This window comes from Urocitellus parryii, chromosome 7 (genome assembly GCF_045843805.1).
Source record: "Urocitellus parryii isolate mUroPar1 chromosome 7, mUroPar1.hap1, whole genome shotgun sequence".
Taxonomy (NCBI): Eukaryota; Metazoa; Chordata; class Mammalia; order Rodentia; family Sciuridae; genus Urocitellus; species Urocitellus parryii.
The window spans coordinates 127,753,586-127,769,327 of NC_135537.1; the positions used below are offsets into that span (position 1 = coordinate 127,753,586).

At 43.7% G+C, this 15,742-nt stretch overlaps 1 protein-coding gene across 1 annotated transcript in view; it reads right to left on the reverse strand.

Moving 5' to 3' along the window:
* Glp2r (glucagon like peptide 2 receptor) overlaps positions 1-15,742 on the reverse strand; it is a 77,182-nt gene that overhangs the window by 10,038 nt on the left and 51,402 nt on the right. Inside the window, exons 10-11 of the mRNA XM_026390628.2 lie at positions 9,197-9,285; positions 832-970 (exon numbers count right to left, since the gene is read on the reverse strand). Coding sequence (XP_026246413.2) covers positions 832-970; positions 9,197-9,285 — 228 coding nt within the window. The remainder of the gene's footprint in view (positions 1-831; positions 971-9,196; positions 9,286-15,742) is intronic.

Consider the following 15,742-nt stretch of genomic DNA (forward strand, 5'->3'; position numbering starts at 1 on the left):
ACCCTATGGAAATCAGCAAGGTAGTTAGAGGTGGGAAATGAGACCCCAGAAATTTCACAAATAAGGCCAGCCCCAGGTTAAGCCCCTACCTATGTGTGAAGAAACCATCATAGAATCTCCAGCCCCCACAGGCTCACAGGAGCAAAGGTTAGCCCCTGCTACCATGTCCCACCTGGATTTTTGACTCCTAGCATCATGAGAGGAAAAACAACAATGGTCATCTTAAGTTACTAAGTCATAGATAGTGTAAGCAATGGATAACCAAAATATTCAGATAACTTAATGACAGTCACCTCTGGTTTCTCATTTCCTCCCATACACATCTGTCAGGCTCAAGAACCTTCTGGTGTGTGGACCTAGGACTCCTTTACCCAAGTTGTATTGTGTCCCAGGTACCCGTCATCTGAAGCACGGACAAGGATCATTTTGCACCTTTATTTTTTATTTATTTATATGTGGTACTAAGGATCGAACCCAGTGCCTCACCATGCTAGGCAAGCGCTCTGCCACTCTGCAGAGAACCCAGCAAAAATAGGCCCTTAATAAAAGGCTTCATGTTGACACACTCAGCTAATATGATCATGAGTCACACTACCTATTACAGCCAGGAACGAGCCCTGTTTCTTTCTGAGTCTCTGAATCACGCTGTCAGAATCAAGGCAACACCTCCCATCTGCACGCCCTTCTCATGCCAAGGGTCCTCACCAATAAAGCCTGCTCATGCTAGAAATCTGTTTTCATCCAGGGATCTCTCTTCATTCTGAGCCCATTTAGATCCCATGCATTTTATTTTCTCCCAAGCCAAGGAATCCTGGTCAGACTCCTACTTACGTGGAAGGAGCTCAATGTCAGTTGAACGAAGAGTCGTATGAGTTTTGAAAATCCTTGGATTTGGTCATCAGTGATGAAAGAGAAGAGGATCTCGTGGACACCCAATAAAGGAATGAGGACCAGGGTTGATTTTGCCAGTCTGCAAATGACAACCAAATCACAGTCATGAGGGCCACCCTGGGACTCAACCGCGTTCCCTGCTCTTTGGTGTCTGTCTTTATCATCTTGATGAATAGTTGATTTTCCAGTTGGTCTTTTTGATTACACATTTAATGCTTGAGATTCTTATTTACTGTTGCATTCCCTACACCTGGTAGATGCTTAGGAAATATGAATGCAATGAATGCACCATTGGATAACAACTCCCGTATAGGTTTGTCATAATCATACAGATATTAATGTTTTAACTGAGAGGTAGATAATCATGCAAGTAGCTGCCATGCCCAGACTCCACACCTCCCAGGTTTGGCAATTTTCCTATTACATGGCTAACAGATGTGTCTCTCTCTCTCTTTTTCTACTCAGGTCTTTCAATGTCAGGACTTTAAATATCAGCCTGATAATGGAGAGAAAATGAGTTGCTCGGGATCACAAAACCTAAATGTTAAATCCCAGCCTGGAAGTGGGGGGGGTCTCTGACTTAACCTCAGGCCCTGCAAATCTGAGCTGCACTTTGCCATCAGACCTCAGGCAACCCTCAACCCTGCAAGGACCACAGGAAATGAAAACCTGATCCTCCTCATAAAAAGTGCTGTGTGGAGGTTTGCTGCTGTATACAGTCTACATAAAAAAAGACAAACATTCCTTTGTACCACCCACGTGTAAAGTGCACAGCTGGGGCCCAAACACACCAAACTGGTGAGTCCCAAGTGTGGCTGACTAGTAAAATTCCTTACAGAGCTTTTAAAATATTTCCAGTGGGCCCTCCAAATAGGTTGGGTTCTGTATTGGTAGATTCAACCAACTGTGGGTGGAAATTTTTCCTTTTTAATTTATCTATACCAAACACAAACATTTTCTTTCTTTCATTAGTCTCTAAACAATACAGTATTGTAACTATTGATATATCATTGGCATTGTTTTAGGTATCAAAAATAATCTAGAGACGGTTTCAAGTATTTGGGAAGATGGGCGAGTGGCAAATACATCTTTTTCACATAAGGAAACTGAGCATCTGTGGATTTGAGTATCTGGGGATCCTGGAACCAAACTTCCATGAAGACCAAAGATGCTGTGGTACCCATAAACTTCCTGGAATTGTGTCAACTCCCTGAGGTTGGGTCTTGAGACAGTGAATTTTAAAGAAATTCCTATAGGATTCTGATACATAGCTAAGTTTGGGGATGACTGCTTTTTTTTTTTTTTTTTTTTTTTTTTTTTTTTTTTTTTTTTTTTTTTTTTTTTTTTTTTACTATTGAGCTGTTTCTAGATTTGAAACTAACCACATTAGCAAAGGTGACTCATATTCAGGATTCGAACAAAGCTATTGTCTAATTTGCATTGGAAAAAAAAAAGAGACTAATTGCAATGTGTTTTTAGCCCGAGTCACTTCTCCACACCCCTCCGGAGGTAGAGATGTAGACACTCGAGAGTGTCATCAACAGTTTACAAGCAGTTCTTCAGGAAGGTTGAACTCCATCCAAGTTTACTAGAATCCTGTATCTGAGACCCATTCAGTGTCATCAATGAAACAAAAAACTTTCACTATATGCCCTTAAAGGAGGTAGTGCCAGAAGAGGGGAGTAGGAGCCACCATGTAGGAGTGACTCCACCTGTCCACGTGGGCTTTGTGTCCCTGATCCTTGACCTTCAGGGGAGGCCCCTGAGTTGGGGGAAGAGTTGCAGGTCCCTGTCATGCGGTTCTCCTGAGTGGAACTCAGATTACTCCCATCCCCATTCCCAGTCAGCGGGGAGTCTCTCTGCCAGGCACAGTAACTTGGTCCCAAGAAGAGAATATTTTAAGAGTTTTCCTCCTTTTCCTACTCCTGCTTCTTCTCCTTACTCCTCTTCTCCTTTTCCTTCTTGTGTTGGGGATCGAACCCAGGCCTTACGCATTCTAAGCCTGCACTCTATCATTGATCAATATCCACAGAGCCTAAGGGTTTGGGTTTTGTTTGTTTTAGTTTTGCCTTTTTTTTTTTTTTTAAATTTGCAGGAGTGTTTTAAAAACCCTCTGGGTCAAAGGTTGCAAAATGGTGATCATAGGTTGGAAATGACTTGCAGACAGTTGGGTTTAAATGACTTAGTGATTTATTTTTAAGCTCTCGGAGACATCTTTAAGGAGATTGCAAAGTAAAGATGTTCAGATTTTCATCTCTTGGAAACAGGACACTTAGGGGCCAAACTCCTGCTTGGCAATCATTGGTTCTGGCTGGGTTGTGGTCCTCCATTTAGAGGGAACCTGTGATCTTCAGCCCCCGCTGAGCCTGGACTGCTCACTTAGGACCTTATTTGGCCCTTGCCCATGTCTGAATCTGTGACCCTTGCTCTGGGCGATCTGGGTTTTAATGACACATACTCACATGCTTCCTGTGGATCATGTCTTACTATGAACTTATTCTGGGGCCATGTTATGGCTTTAGGTGTTTTTCTTAAAAAAAAATAAACTTTATATTTTGAAATAATTTTAGATTTATAGAAAAGTCGCAAAGGTAGTACAGGGTTGCCACACACCCTTCCCTCAGTCTCCATTTCTGTTAAACGATACATGGCCACAACACACCTGTCAAACTCAGGGAGCCAACACGGGAAGATCACTAGTAGCTAAATTGCAGATTTTATTTGGATTCCACTGTTTTTCCACCTAATGTCCTTCTCACCTTCCAGAATCCCACACTGCATTTAGCATGGAGTGACGGTTACTGAAGAGCCATCTTTTGGGGCCATTTGAGTTACTATCATCCTTCTGGTTGGAAGTAAGAAGGGATTTTCCACTACTCACGTTCTTCTAACTTCTCCTTAGATGAAAGTCCTATTTGTGACCCAGCTCAGATGAAAACCCATAAATAGTCAAAGCAGCTTACCCCTATGGATTGTGTGTACACTTATTTTTCATCCATAACCATTTGTTTATTTAACCAGTATAGTTTATTGTAGTCGTTTAACTATTCAACAAATATTTACTGCATATTGACTCCGGGCACATAATCGGGGACAGTGGGAGTGGAAGAGTTGGAGCTGAAGGTGGCAGTGTGCAGGGCCAGCTCTTGGACCTGAGTTCAAATACCCGTGTCACCAATTACTCTCCATGTGCACTTGGGCCAATTATTTCACTTCTCTGTTAGTTAGTTTCCTCATCTGTAAAAAGAGGATTTTACTAATAATAGCATCCAATAGGGTCATCATAAGGATTAAGCCAATAACATGGGGTAAATCCCCAGAATAAATAATATCTAATCCTAATAAATGATCAATAAATTTTTAAAGAAGACATCACTGCCTTTAGGTTGCTATGGCTTCAGTGATTTTGATCACTTTTATTTCCATTTGTGATATGCTTAGTCTGTAGTTGCTGATGGGGCTCAGAACTTGCTTCTTCAAAATATGGTATCTAGACTGTTTTAAGCTGAAAACTTTTGAGAAAATTACAGAAGCAGGAACATCACTCTTCAATCTCTCCTCTACTTCTTCCCTAAAATCAGCTCAAAAACCTACAAAGGGGATCTGGGGTTGTGGCTCAGGGGTAGAGCCACTTGCCTACCATGTGTGAGGTACTGGGTTTAATCCTCAGCACCACATAAAAATAAATAAATAAAACAAAGGTATTATGTCCATCTACAACTGAAAAAAATAAAAAAAAAAAAAACACAAAGGATTTTCTGAACTGCCCCTGACAGTTCCAAAGGCCCTCCTTTGAGAAATGCCCTCCTTGCACCCCCAGGGAAGGAACATCCTTATCTCTGAAGACTCCGAAGACTCTGCACCCACAGGTCTTGGTTAGTTCCCCCAGGTTAGTGCCATCTGGTCACAACCCTTCTGTCCACTGATATTTCTCCATAACTCTCTATTCGCCATCAGACCTGACCTAAAAATGTATAACTCCAATCATTTCTTGGGGTCTTCATTTCCTCATGAAAGTTCCTGTGTCACATAAAACTTCGACATAAGTTTGCATGCCTTTGACCCTGTGAATCTTATCAGTTTGACTTTCAGACCCCCAACCAGGGACCCTAAGAAGATGGAGCAAAAAAAAAAACCTTTTCTCCCTCAAATTGCCTGCCAGGAAGTCCTCTGGGGAAGCACTCTGGGTCTTAGCATGTTAAAAATGACCCTCTTTTATACATTCATTAGGCATTTGATCCTCGTGCATCCCATGGAAGGTTAGGATTGTTCCTCTGTGAAAAGAGAACCGTCTCCTCCTGGGAACCATGAAGAATAGAGAACTCGGGAAGCTAGGTGTCTGCTGGTCCCTGTCAACATTCCAAGAACATCCTTAGCCTTGCTGCTAGCCCTAAAGTTCCTCCTTCGTGCTTGGCTCTCTGCTCTCCTACTCCAAAAACACAAAGATGGGACATCTTCTGTTTCCTTTGCTTGATGGTGGAAGCCCAGGGACAAGGGCTAAGAATACAGAAGATTCTCCAGCTCCTAGCAACCCGCCTTTTTGGCAGGGCCTACATGTGTTTAATTCAAACTTTCCTAAAATATACTACTGGAGGGGAGCCAGATCTTGAACATTACATTCCAAACGTTTTCAAAATCTCAGAGTTGGAGGGAGCCTGTACCTACCAGAATTTGGATGAAATGCATTGGGCCCATGAGAGGGCTTTCAGGGAATACAAACATGGAAGGGAGACGTGGAAGAGGAGCAAGCTTTCAACACAGGAGAGGGCAGGGGGAGACAGGCATGCTGACAACTTACGAGGATGGCAGTAGGCAGCCCCTTCCAGAGCCTGGAAATGAGGAAACTAGCACTACTTCCCGAGAGCAAAGTGACAAATGAGCTCATAGTTTTTTTTTTTTTTTTTTTGCTGTGGGATTCTCTAGCCCAGGGAGCAAAAATAGCATGGGTGTGTCTTGATAGGTTCCTAATTTTTTGCTAAAAAAAAAAAAAAGAAGCATAAGTGAATAAATTAAATTAGACTCTCCATGAGAAAAAATTTAAATAAGTTGTCCACATGGCCATCTCATGTTGCCCTCTTCCTCACTGAAAATGGCAGTAAAAATTACAAAGGAGGGTGTTTTGGCTACTCATCCCGCTCTCCTCTGTGGAAGGCACACTGGCTCTGGAGAATGAACCACATTCTCAACAAGTAGATAGTGCAATAGGCCAGGGAGGTTTCTCAGATGTCCTTCAACCTCTCTGCTTTGACCACCCTCTCCCCAAGCAACATTCTGGTGAACTCTGGATTTCTGAGAAACATCGTGAGGCATGTGTGCACTACAAAGGAATGCCCAACCCCATCCCCACTTTCCACAGACATTAAAAATGAATAACAGGTTGGGTGTGGTGGCACATACTTGCCCATAATCCCAGCAACTCTGGAGGCTAAGGCAGAAGGATTGCAAGTTCAAGGCCAGCCTCAGTAACTTAGTGAAACCCTGTCTCAAAACAAAAAACAAAAAGGGCTAGGGATGTAGCTCAGTGGTAGAGTCCCTCCTGGGTTCAATCCCCTGGACAGAGAAGGGGGAGGAAAAGGAGGAGGAAGAGGAGGAGGAGGAGACAAGGAACAGAGAAGGAGAACTCGTCATCTAGTTTATGTACATGAACTTCCTGTAAGTTCAGAGGGCATCAGCCAACCATTCAGGAACACAGAGAGGTCCACTGTACAGTCTCTGGGTAGTGGCAAGCTAACCAAGGTGAGGCCTCTGATCTTGAGAGGCCTTTGGGTAGATATGTACCCAGGTTACCTTTCTCTAGCTTTTTCCTTGAACAAAGATAGGGAAAGGGAGAAAAAAAAAAACAAATTTCCAGACAGAATGTATATGTCAGACAGGGTTATTCTTTCTACCCTCCAACCATCCATTCTCGATCATTGCTCAGCCATAAAGGTTCCCCAATGTTTTGATTTACACTTCCCCAGATCAATGGCTACCAAGTGAGTATGCACACCCCAGGCTTATGCAAGCTGACTTCTTTAATACTGGAAGAAAATAGAAGATAATAGGAGTTCTTTGTATATTAATATTTATCTATCATTGTATATTTTCTGTTTTTTATGTATAAGGTATGTATTAGTTAATTAGACTATATATATATATATATATATATATATATATATATTATACACACTCACACACACACACACACACACACACATATATATATACACATATACATATGATGAGGCACATGCTCAAAATTTCTTTACTGATCAAGATGCATGATGCATGATCAAAAAGCTTAAAAACCACTATCTTGGATAACTCTAGAAAAGAGGGACCCTGGAAAAGAAAAAAAAAAACAGGCTTTATAGAAACACCATTCAGCATACCTAAGCAGAAAATTCCACGTGTTATTTCACTAGAGCATCTCATCAGAGGTCCCCTATTCTGGCTGTGTATCCGAATCCCTGGGGAATCCACAGGAAGTCTATATGGCAGGTTTCCGTCCTGTACCCCCTGAGTCAGTAGTGGGCCTCATGAGGCTGTGCTTTGAGCTGGCTCTCAGGGAATGCTTAAAAGTAGTCAGAATGGAAAGATCTTGTAGAGGGTCACTGAGGGTCTGGAACCTGGGGATGATCCCAGGGGTGCCTGGTGGACTTTAGGGACACAAAGCAGCAGGGGCTTGGGCTCAGAGTCCTTTGGAATTCACCTGACCCCTGATTCTGCCTCCTGGGAGTATTCACCTCTGTCCAGCTTCTGGGTACCCTGCTTGTCCCTGCATCCAGAGGACTGCCCTGCCTGAGTGGACCAGGAGCTCAACCCTCAGAGTGGTGAGAGGCTGAGCCTTGGGAAAGGGGCCAAGGAGGCTGCTCGGCCACTTGGAGGCCCGACTAGAGGCGCCAAGAGAGACAGTGCAACTCCCCAGGGCCCAGGCCAGGCCAGTTCCCCAGGGCTAAGGGTTTCTGCAAAATATTTGAGTGAAAGCCTCAAGTAGCAGCTCTAGTATATATTTGCCCATTCCTAAACTGGGTATGTTTACCCTTGGCGATGTCGTGGAGCAGGGATTAGGGGATGATAGGATGTGAGGTCTGGATCCTAAGCAAATGCTGCTCCCCACCTCTGATTAGGTGAGCCGTCTAACTGAATCACAAAGGCTCATGCTCAAAATTTCTTTGCTGATCAAGATATATGATCAGAAAGCGCAGACACCCCTGTCTTGGATAACCCTGGAAAAGGGGGACCCGGAAAAGAAAGCAAAGAGGCTTTACAGAAGCCTCCTTGAATTGACATAATAGGCAGGAGACGGGTCTGCCTCAACACTCCCATTTTATACACCAAAAACAGGCCAAGGGGGGCCAACGCCCTTGCCTAAGGCCAGTCAGTGAGTCTGGGGTGGTGGGCAGCTCTCCATCCCCCACCACCTGTCGAATGCTCCACCCCAAGGCCCCAGTTCTTAATGAAGTAGCACGCATGCGCCTCAAAGATGGGGTCCACGTTGTATTTACCTCTTGTTCCAGTTAGAGACATTCATTAAATGTTTGTCAGATAAATAGGAAGACCACCTTCTGGCACCTGGCTCAGACTTAGAAAGAGTGAGGTGCAGGGCTGGGTCCCTCTTCACCCCTCCCACCTCCTCTAGCCTGCTGTGTGGACTGAAGCCCCTACTTCAGAGCCATCACTTGGGTTAGAACACCCCTTCTTTGACAGCCCCAGCTGAAATCACTGGCCACATCCAAAGGAAAGGATAACTAGGAAAAGAGCAATGCAGATCTCAGTAATGTGCCATCTGATCTATGACGGACAAGGACAGCTGTTGCAACAGAAAGCAGGAGAGACACAGCAAAGTCAAGTCACAGAAAAAGCAATTGTATAGGGAACATATTTCCTTAGACTCTGAAGTTTGTGGTCTTACCTCTCAAGGTCTCAAAAATTACTCAAATCCTCTTCTGAGTTATGAGTGTATCTTTTGTTCTATGGCCTCAAATCTTTCAAGAAAGGCAACTGCCAAAGTTCCTTTCATACCAGGCTTTCCCTTCTCCATAAGTCACTCATCCTTAGGGACACTTTACAGTCTTGTACTGGGGGGAATGAGTGTGTCCCCGGCTACTCACCACCTGCTCCCTTTTCATGGGGCCAGAAGGTCCTCCTCACTGCAGGTCCCACATGCTCTATGACACTATTTTCAGAAGGACTCTCCCTGACTCACCTCAACAGACAAATATACTAATGCAACTTTTTCTGACCTTCCTAAGATATTGGGCAACACCACAAGAAGGATTTGAAATAACCTTGGACTTCTGAACACCAACCGCAGGCCACTCACCTGTATTTATAATCTCTGAAGCACATTTGATGGGCTTTCAGCTTAGAAATGAGAAGCCTGAGAATTTTCAGGAAGATGAAGAAATTAACCTTGAAAAAAGAAAAAAAAAAAACAGATGTGGATAAGTATAGGTGTGCTCCATAATGCTGTGACGATTGAGAACACCTGGACGTGGCCATCCGCCCCTCATCCACATGAACCAGGGGCAATGTGGCAGTTGGTTGCTTGCAATAATTACTTAATCTCCACTGCTCCAAAGGCCATCTGATCTGAAGGTCTAGAAGGGATTTTAGAAGTATCATTTAATAATTCTTCTGCTTAGTGAGGCCCATAGCTAAAGCCAGCAAAGGTAGACATCTTCTTCATGATCATGAGCAGCATCAATCATCATCATCATCATCACCAACATTTATTGAGTACTTATGAGGCCAGGCTTTGGGCTAAGAACTTTCCATGGATTATTTTATTTAATCTTCATAACAACCCCTAAAGTGGCTACAACTATTTTTATCCCCATAATATAACAAGGAAACAGGCATAGAGGAGTATAATTTCTAAAGTTGTGCAGCTAATCAGTGACTGAGCTATTGCTTCAGCTCAGATCTATCTGATAATAACCTTCCCTCCATTTAAACAGAATGCCACACTGCTGCTCATCTGTAAGAACCCCAGCCTATCAGGGTATGGGGGCATGTGCCTGTAATCTCAGCTATTTGGAAGGTTGAGGCAGGAGGATCACAAGTGTGAGGCCAGTCTCAGCAACTTAGTGAGAACCTGTCTCAAAATAATTTTTACTTATTTGTTTACTTATTTCCTCATTTATTGTTGTTGTTATACTATACTGGGATTGAACACAGGGACACTCTACCACTAATCTACATCCCCAACCTTTTTTATTTTTTTTGAAGCAGAATCTCACTAAATTGCCCAGACTGGCCTCCAACTTGGGATCCTCTTGCCTCAGCCTCAAGTTGCTGGGATCACAGCTCAAAATTAAATTTTAAAAAGGGTCGGGGATGTAGCTCAGAGGTACAGCACTTGCTTACCATGTGTGAAGCCCTGGATTCAATCCCTAGCTCTGCAAAAACAATAACAGCCACAGAGAAAAACAAAAACAAAACAAGACTCTAGTCTTGTTGGTGTCTAAGTTGAGGTCCTGCTGCCACATGAGGTTCACCGGTCAGAATATATTCTCCACTCCATAGAACACTTTTCTTAACTGTCCTAGATGGGACAAATCCAGCCCTTTGTTGCCCACCTTGGTAGAAATGGTAAGATGTACCTGCAAATTCCTTGACACTTCTCCCTTCAAAAGGCAGAGCCTAAACGTCCCCTCCTCCATGTGAGCTAAATTTAATGGCTTTTGTGTAATGATGCAAGAGGAAGTGATGGTAGGTAACTGTAGGGCCCTCAAAAGAATGGTTTCCCCTGAAACACCCTCTGGGGGAAGCCAGCTACAGGGTTGTGAAGGTTCCTAGGCAGCCCCTGGAGATGCAGAGAGACCCACACTAGAGAATGGCATCCCTTGGCCACCAACCAGCGCCATCTGTCGGTGGTGTGTGTTCACCTCTTGTTGCCAATCCTCCACTCCATCTTTAGGTCAGCTCATGAGCCTCCTGGAGGTGCAGAAGAGCAAGTGGTTGAGGATGTACTGAGTGTGGGCTTGGACAGCGAAGAGGAGGCTAGAGAGGGAGAGAGGACCAACCGACACAGGGCTGTTCAGGGTCCTGCGAAGGAGTTGGAGTTTTGTTTTGTTTTGTTTTGTTTTGTTTTTCTGAAAGCAATGGAGAGCCAGTGATAAATTCAAAGCAGGCAAGTGACCTGGTCAGATTCGTACTTCGGCATTTCAGAAAGGTCATTTTGGCATCAGTGTGGAGAATGGATTGGATGAGGACAAGAGCGGAGGCCACCAGGTGGGAGGCAGTTTCAGAGTTCCTGGGAGGGGGAGACGATGGAGAGGTGAACCCGATCTGCTGCTCTGCTATTTCCGAGATGGAGAAGGGTGACTGGTTTGAAGTTACTAGGAAGCTTCAGTCAAATGAGCTTCCTAACTGGTTGGATGTGAAGTCAAAGATAACCCCGATGTTTCTGGATCTCAAATGTGTGGTGGTGCCGTTCACCAAGAGAGGGAGCACGTGAGGGGGGAAGAACGTGGGTAAGAGGAGGAGTCCAGTCGTTCTGAACATAAGAGATGCCCCATGCAATTAAGATATTTGTTTGCACCTCCACAGAGAGGTCCCAATCAGAGCATGAAGCCATTAGAGTAAAATCATTCAGGGAGACTCTACAGTGGGAGAGAGGGATAGAGGGTTAAGAGACTATCCTTGTGATGAAGGGAACTATGAAGGAGGTACTGTCAGCAAGAGACTGAGACCAAGTAGCGAAGGAAACCCTGCTCGGCGGCCCACGTCTGTGATCCCAGCCACTCAGGAGGCTGAGGCAGGAGGATCCTAAGTTCAGAGCCAGCCTTGGAAACTTGGCGAGACCCTGTCTCAAAATAAAATTTTAAAAAGGGTTAGGAGCATAGCACATTGGTAGAGCACTCCTGGGTCTAAACTCCAGTTGGAATGATCCACATAAAAGAGGTATCGGAAGCGCACGAGGGGAAGAAGGTTTTAAAGGCTATATAGAACTAAGCAACAAGGGTCTCACTAAGGAAGCAAGGCGGTGACGCTTTGTTTTTGTTTTTTTAAATGAAATTTGGGGAGATCCTGTCAACCCTGTTTAAGAGGCTTGTATGTAGTAGCAGACTCAGGATACCAAATGGAGACCATGATGCTCTGTGTCTTTTTTTTTTTTTTTTTTTTTTTGGCAGGGATGCAAGAAATTTTTGGTGCAGTTGTTATTTTAAGATTGAAAGATTTAGGGGGCTGGGGTTGTGGCTCAGTGGTACAGTGCTCGCCTAGCATGCACGAGGCACTGGGTCCAATCCTCAGCACCACATAAATGTAAAATAAAGATATTGTGTCCACCTAAAACTTAAGAATAAACATTTTTTTAAAAAAAGATTGAAAGATTTAATAGTGTCTCCATTGCAATGGAGAAGGAGCCCATGGAAAGGGTGATCAGGTGACAATTAATGGGACAAAGTCTCTACAGACAGTGATCCTGCACAGGACTAATGTCCCTGTCTAGAAATAAGATCATTTGACCACACACTGAAACACAACCTACAGAATCTACCCTATACCTGCTATCACCTGCTCTACCAGCCTTAGGAGAATTAATGCTTAAAGCTAAAAAGCTCACTCAGGCAAGCAGCTATTTATCTAATCTGTAAGCCAACAGGAATGATGGAATTTCCCAGCCAAAGGATATTTAGTAAAAGAAAATTTAAATACAAACTAAATGTAACCAAGTAATTTATCCCCTTTGAATGGGGATCTCTGTTTTTCATCATAAAGAGAAAAATCCTGGGTGCCTGGCTAAGTGATTTGTTGAACGCAGACATTTTTCTTACAAAGCAAGCTTCAGCAGCCAGGAGACACATCTTTCAGCAAATTCATTTCAGTCAGGAAGGTCTCCTTGGAAAGGAAGGGTCTAGTCAAGGACAACATGGATGCTTTGTACTTGGTGTCTTCCAGAGACCAGACAAGAGAAAGTGAGCATCCACCCACAGGCCGCATGGAGGAAGCGCCATCTTGGGTTACCATGGAGACTGCTCCTCTAGGCTTCCATGGAGACAAGAGTCCACCATCCGATTTGGCTGATGCTAGTCTTCATTTGTGCACAGTGAGAAAGGACCTAAAGGAGGAACTTTCTCAAGAACCAAGCCAACTCCTTTAGGATTCTGTGACCAGGTCAGGGGCACTTAGGACCTCAGAAATACAAGGCTCCCTTCCAGGTCCCCCACAGTACAGCTGTCCTCCTAGATATAACATTCTTGGTGGCACTTTTTGGCAACCCAGAATCTGTGCACAGATCTGTACCTCCAGGTTGGCTGAGGTGATGCCAGCATAGTAGGAGCTCAGGGGCAGGCCTCGGGTACCCCTAAACCCTCCCACCTCCCCCCCCCCCAAGTCCCTGTTCCTCTGACTTGCCATGTAGACTAAATGCCTGCTTTTAGAGCTGCTCCGTTAGGCCAAAACACATCTTTTCCAAGAGCTTTGCTAAAATGTGCATGTCCCATAGAAGAGAGGGAATGACTGGGGGAGGAGAGAGGAGATCTTTCTCTCTTTCCTTCATTCATTTTTTCCAAAGGGGAAAACTTCAATAAATTCCTATGATCTGATTTACAGTTTACGTCCACCATGTAAATCAGAAGACGAGATGCAGAAAAGCTAAGAGGAGGATGGGACAGGGCACAGCATGCAGGGAGATCCCCCCTTCAGAAAAGGAGACGTCTCCAGAAACCTGAGGCAGCTGAAAATCCCAAGTTCCTAGTGGGGCATGGGACCTAAAAAGAGAAAAGGCCAATGAAGACTGATTTTACCAGTTTCTCAGTTTTCCCAAGTTCTTAGACTATCAGAGGAGATTCAATGAGAGTGAGTGATGGATGGCTTTAACTTCATGAGATCAACAGAGAGTCCCATTCAATTTGTTGACACACATACACAAAAAGCTATTTAATAGGTGTTCAGTCTGGCCAGTCTCTGAATTCCAAGGATAAGGATATGGGTAGAATGTAATCATTCTATAAGACTATTTTTGTTTTTTTATATAGAGTAAGTATATTTGTTATAGGATAATATTTGTTATATTATTATAATGCTTATAATCACCATAAATATCCAAGTGGAGGACTCCAGTGCATCATGCCCAGACTGATGGGGCCTTGGACCCATGGTTTGGAGGGAACATCTTGTGGATTTGGTTCTATGGAATGTGTAAGGTTATCTTTGAAGGACTGAACTAATCCAGGCTGTATCTATGGGGGTAAGGGAGACTAAGACACAAGTCTTAGTCAATATGACCCAACTCAAAATGTACACTCAGGGATGATCGGTTAATCTAAGTAGTGAAGTCTTATACAAAAGGAGAGGTGGGAATTTTCCAATTTTTCTGTCTGGAGAAATACCCCCCAAAATACCTGGATTCTTCAGATATCACACAATGGACATTTTTGAAACATGAGAAATCTTATACTAACAGAGCAGCAAATGGAGTCTGCCAGTGTGTGTGGACGTTCAGCTGAGATGCACTCGCTTCAACCCAGATACTGATCAGCAAAGGCAGGCTCAGCGTGGGGGTCTGGAAGGGGCCCAACTATGACAACTGGGCATGCTTACCAGGGAGCCTGGGATAGTAGACTCTCCTTGGTCCCAATGCTGTGTTCACCATGCAGGGCTGAATATTTCCCAGGAAACCTCTACTCTATGCTCCAGAAATTATGGCCCAAGTTCAAATATGGCCAAGATAAAAGAATGTTAAGATCCTGAAATCTAAAATACCAAGTGCTACCAGCTCTATTATTATTATATCACTTTTATGGTATTTTGGTTTAAATTGAATATATGAGAGGTCACAAAATTTTTTTTCAACACAATAAAGATATGATGTTTGGCTTATGTCACAATCAAGTGCACTGTGGGGAGCTCTGCTCCATGCAGTCATTCAAGGACCCAATCCTTCCACGTTGTGATTCAGAGAATTCTCCATTGGAGTTGGAGTTATACCAATTCGTATTGTTAGAAACTGCAGTGTGTGGTTACATATGACCAAACATGAAGGCAGATATTGGTTCGGTCATAGTCTGATGGAACTTAGGATAATAACTATGAAATTCTATATCTAGCACCAAGCCAAGCACAGAGAAGGTGCTCAGTGGATGCTCAGTGGAAGAGGGTAGATAAGTGAGCCTTCAGTGCTGAGGAATCTCCATTCAGTCAGAGTTTTGATTACACAAGTCATGGCAGAATCTAGGCTGGATAATTCGCAAGCCTCCTAGGCTGTTCTATTGTGCAGCCACTGGCCACTGGGTTTCTCCACCTTAGCACCCCTGACATTAGGGATAGTAGACTTATTTGTTCTGCACATTATAAGACGTTGTACTGCATGCCTGGCCTTCACCCACTCCATGTCAGTAGCAAACTGCCCCTGCAACTTGTGACAACTAAAAATGTCTCCAGATAGCTCAGTAGAGAAACATTAGTCTAGTCCAATTCTGATTTTATAAATGAAGAAACAGAAGCCCAGAGATGTTAACTCACTTGGCGAAAGAATACATCACAGATCAGTCATGAAGCCAGGATCCCTTACTCCTTTGATCAGCTTCTTCCACTCCACTATAAGGATTTTATTTTCCCTTTCATGTTTGATAGGACATACAGATTCCACTCTTCTGGATGCCCTCAAATCAATGCACAAAATCCTAGACTCCTAGAGCTATATGGGCTGGGAAAGCATCAGGTTGAGATTCCTACCATTCAGGAAAGACCTTTCTCTAACATTCATGTCAGTGTTTTTCCAGTTCATGATTAAATAAGTATCCTTTCCTTTGACCAAGAGAGAATTTTTTTCCCATTTCTGTTCAAGCTCATTTCCTCTTGTCCATGCCTCTGTAGACACAGACAGTTTTTAGGCCTGAGAATGATTGTGAAATGGTCC